The following is a 3331-nucleotide window of genomic DNA, read 5'->3' as shown; positions in this document are numbered from 1 at the left end:
ATATATTGTAGAAAAACTTATTCCAATTTTACTCAGCTTATAAACCGTGATAAAAGAATGTAGCAAAAAAGTAAAAAAACGTATGTAAACCTTCAATTCTGGGTAAGTTATGTTTCACCCGAATAAAGGTTTAATAGATTTCTAGAAACGGATTTACTTCATTGTTAACTGTTATTGTTGTTCTAACTCTACGTTTAGAGATATCTGAAAAAATAAGCAATTGCGATTGTGTGGGCTGAGTTTAGCTCAATGAATGGTGATTAGATGTTTGCATATAACGGTCCCAGTTATGTCCAAAAATTTTCGCGCTTCGCACTTTGGAGCGCTTTAGTCTAAGAAGAAGATCTCCAGAGTTGGTAGTGGGTGGTTACCTTCAAAATAAGAGACGTCTAGCGTAAATTGCCATTCAAGGTAATTTTCTGTAAGTTATAAGGTAATGTCTTTCTTTAGACTTAACATGTATTCACATTTTATTTCAGAAAACCCTGAGTCACGTAGACTGGACAAGAACTAACTGAAGATGGAATTTTTTTCAAATCTTGGTTAGCTTCTCGTGGTACTTACCTTACGGTATGATAGAAGTTGCTCAAATCTGGGTTTTGTACTTAGTTACATGTTTCAACATGGGAGAAGCTGATCGAGTCTTAACACGTCACAGTCTCTTCGACAGCGTCGAGTCAACAGGGGACACCTACCTAGCATCTCTAAATTTGGACATTGAGGTGAATGTCAGCGAAGACGCGTGGTTGTTGTATAACATCGAGAACATTTCTTTATATCAGAACAACAGTAAGTATTCTTACCCACTGACAATGTCAATTCCCGAAGCAACAACAACGGCTGTACTCCTCTCAACTATAATGATTTCTACACTCTTTGGAAATATTCTGGTCATTTTATCGATCTTTACCTACCGTCCTTTACGCAGTGTCCAGAACATGTTTCTTGTTTCTCTTGCATCCGCAGACATTGCAGTTGCTATTCTAGTGATGCCACTGAATGTAGCCTATTCTATCATCGGTCGGTGGCTGTTTGGGTTGTGGATGTGTGAAATGTGGCTAACCTTTGATGTTCTCTGCTGCACAGCGTCCATTCTGAATCTCTGTGCAATAGCCCTTGATCGATACTGGGCTATCCATGACCCCATAAATTATGCCCAGAAGCGAACACTCACCAGAGTTCTCTTTATGATTTTTTTGGTGTGGTCCATCAGTGCGCTCATTTCTATTCCTCCTTTGATTGGCTGGAACGACTGGCCACAGAATTTCACCGACACTACTCCCTGTAAGCTGACTGAGGAGCAAGGTTACGTCATTTACTCCTCGAGTGGATCCTTTCTCATTCCACTACTCATCATGACCATTGTTTATTTGAAAATATTTCAGGCTACAAAAAGACGACTTCGAAAACGAGCCAAACAAACACCTAAATTAGCAGTTTCCACAGCAGAAGTAGACAATGGGAGCCTTCTCAAACTTCAGAGTCTCAAAAATGTGGAACAAATGCTAGTTTGGTGGTAACAACAGAAGAAGCTCAAGACAATGGTGAAGAGGAAGATGCTGGAGAGAGAATCCAGCAGGATAATCAGAACCAAGACAACGGACACAGACCTGGGTGGTTCGTCAGTACTTAGAACAAAGACAGAAGATATCCTTGTCAAAGGAAAGACGTGCTGCCAGGGTTCTAGGCATTGTGATGGGTGTTTTTGTGTTCTGTTGGCTCCCCTTCTTCCTCATGTATGTCATCCTACCTTTCTGCACAACTTGTCACATATCACAGAGAGTGGTAAACTTTATTACTTGGTTAGGCTACGTGAATTCCGCGCTGAACCCTGTAATTTATACTATTTTTAATCCCGATTTCAGGAAAGCTTTCCAAAGACTGTTGTGCTCCAACTAAAACCTAATAATTTCATAATAAAGACGAGTCGTAGTATTACGATTGCATACAACTGCATTTAGTGTTTCAGTTTAAAAGTGGAATATTATTATTTTATGTAAACTGTAAATAATGCATTTCTGCGCCAGTTCAATACCTGTAAAGAGGCATTAGAGTCAGATATAAATAGTTTATCAGTTAAGGGCAAACTTCTAAATAAAGAGAGAAACTAAAATATTTATAACCAAAATAAAATTTGTAAAAAGTTTCCCACAAGTAAAAAAGTCCACAAGGGGCTCCATTTTCGAAATATCTTATCCCCAACCGACAAAGAAGACTGTGGAAAATGACGCCGTTCGCTAAAGGCCTATCACACTGGAATATATGAACAACGTGGATTGTATTGTTGGACAGCATCGATTTGTTTACTTCTCTTGATTTCCATTACCGAGGACCAATTTTCGCTAAAGCTCTTTTTTTCTTTTATTTATTGTCATCGTTTCTTCAGCTTCCATTACAACATTCTCTACAAGAGCACGTTCTGAATTTTAAGAATTTAATTATGGCAGAAACTTACAGTGGTTTTTCTTTGCTTATTTTTGATGGAAAAACTGTAGGAAATCTCAGTTTGTAGATGTGAACTCAAATTTATGTATAATACTTCAAAGTCATCTTTAGATTTTGTAACGTGTAAAAATCGTTAAAATACTATACCTCAACAAAAACTTGAACGTATAGTGAAATCGTTCAGTAAAGACGACGAATTCACTTCAGATGACAGCACATCAAATAACCTACACAAAATCTCAATGTGTATCATGTCACGTCACGCTTGATTTATTTAAACAGGAGGAGTCATAAAAACCTAAATTCATTTATCCAGATAGAAAGCTTCATTTGCTATCTGCTCATTACGATTTAAGTAATGGGGTATGTAAAGGAGCAGTGAGGAGAGGCATGAAGCCTTATAGGTGTAGTGAGTGTTGGTATAATAAATCTAAAGTAAAGACGTAATGTTGAATCACCTAGCCTAGAATAAAGTTCATAAAATTTATTCTAAAAATATCGATTCAATTTTAAATTGAATTAAGCTATTTTATGTTATATCACCAACGTTTTTAATGAAAACAAATCCTTTTTTATCCACGAAGACTCTAAGTTAAGAAATCAACAAATATTTTTCTAGTTTTGTTGTCTTTACATTTCATTTTATACTTTCATTACATGGACTAACAATAGTATTAGGTTATAATTTTGTTGCTGAGCAACACGACATAAAAGTGATTGTTGGAACGTAGTATTACCAAAATGCACTGGTTTTTTTCTAGGTATTAGAAGAAGTGATATTTACCAATAATTATTCTGTAAATACGCCACAAATCCATTTCATGAATGATCTTAATTTTGATTGGCTCATTTGCACTCTTCTTCCTCTTTATTGGTCGAGCTTGGT

The 3331-nt window shown here is 36.5% G+C and overlaps 1 protein-coding gene across 1 annotated transcript; it reads left to right on the top strand.

The window, feature by feature from the left end:
• The first annotated feature begins 483 nt into the window (after positions 1–483).
• LOC143254464 (putative G-protein coupled receptor No18) lies at positions 484–1975 on the top strand. The gene is given in 3 exon segments (XM_076509646.1): positions 484–1500; positions 1503–1613; positions 1616–1975. Coding segments are annotated over 3 exon segments (1323 nt in total). The 5' UTR covers positions 484–572; the 3' UTR covers positions 1900–1975.
• The last annotated feature ends 1356 nt before the right edge of the window (positions 1976–3331 follow it).

This window comes from Tachypleus tridentatus, chromosome 6 (assembly GCF_004210375.1).
Source record: "Tachypleus tridentatus isolate NWPU-2018 chromosome 6, ASM421037v1, whole genome shotgun sequence".
Taxonomy (NCBI): domain Eukaryota; kingdom Metazoa; phylum Arthropoda; class Merostomata; order Xiphosura; family Limulidae; genus Tachypleus; species Tachypleus tridentatus.
The sequence above is the reverse complement of the archived record's forward strand: the minus strand, read 5'-3'. Positions and strand labels throughout refer to the sequence as shown.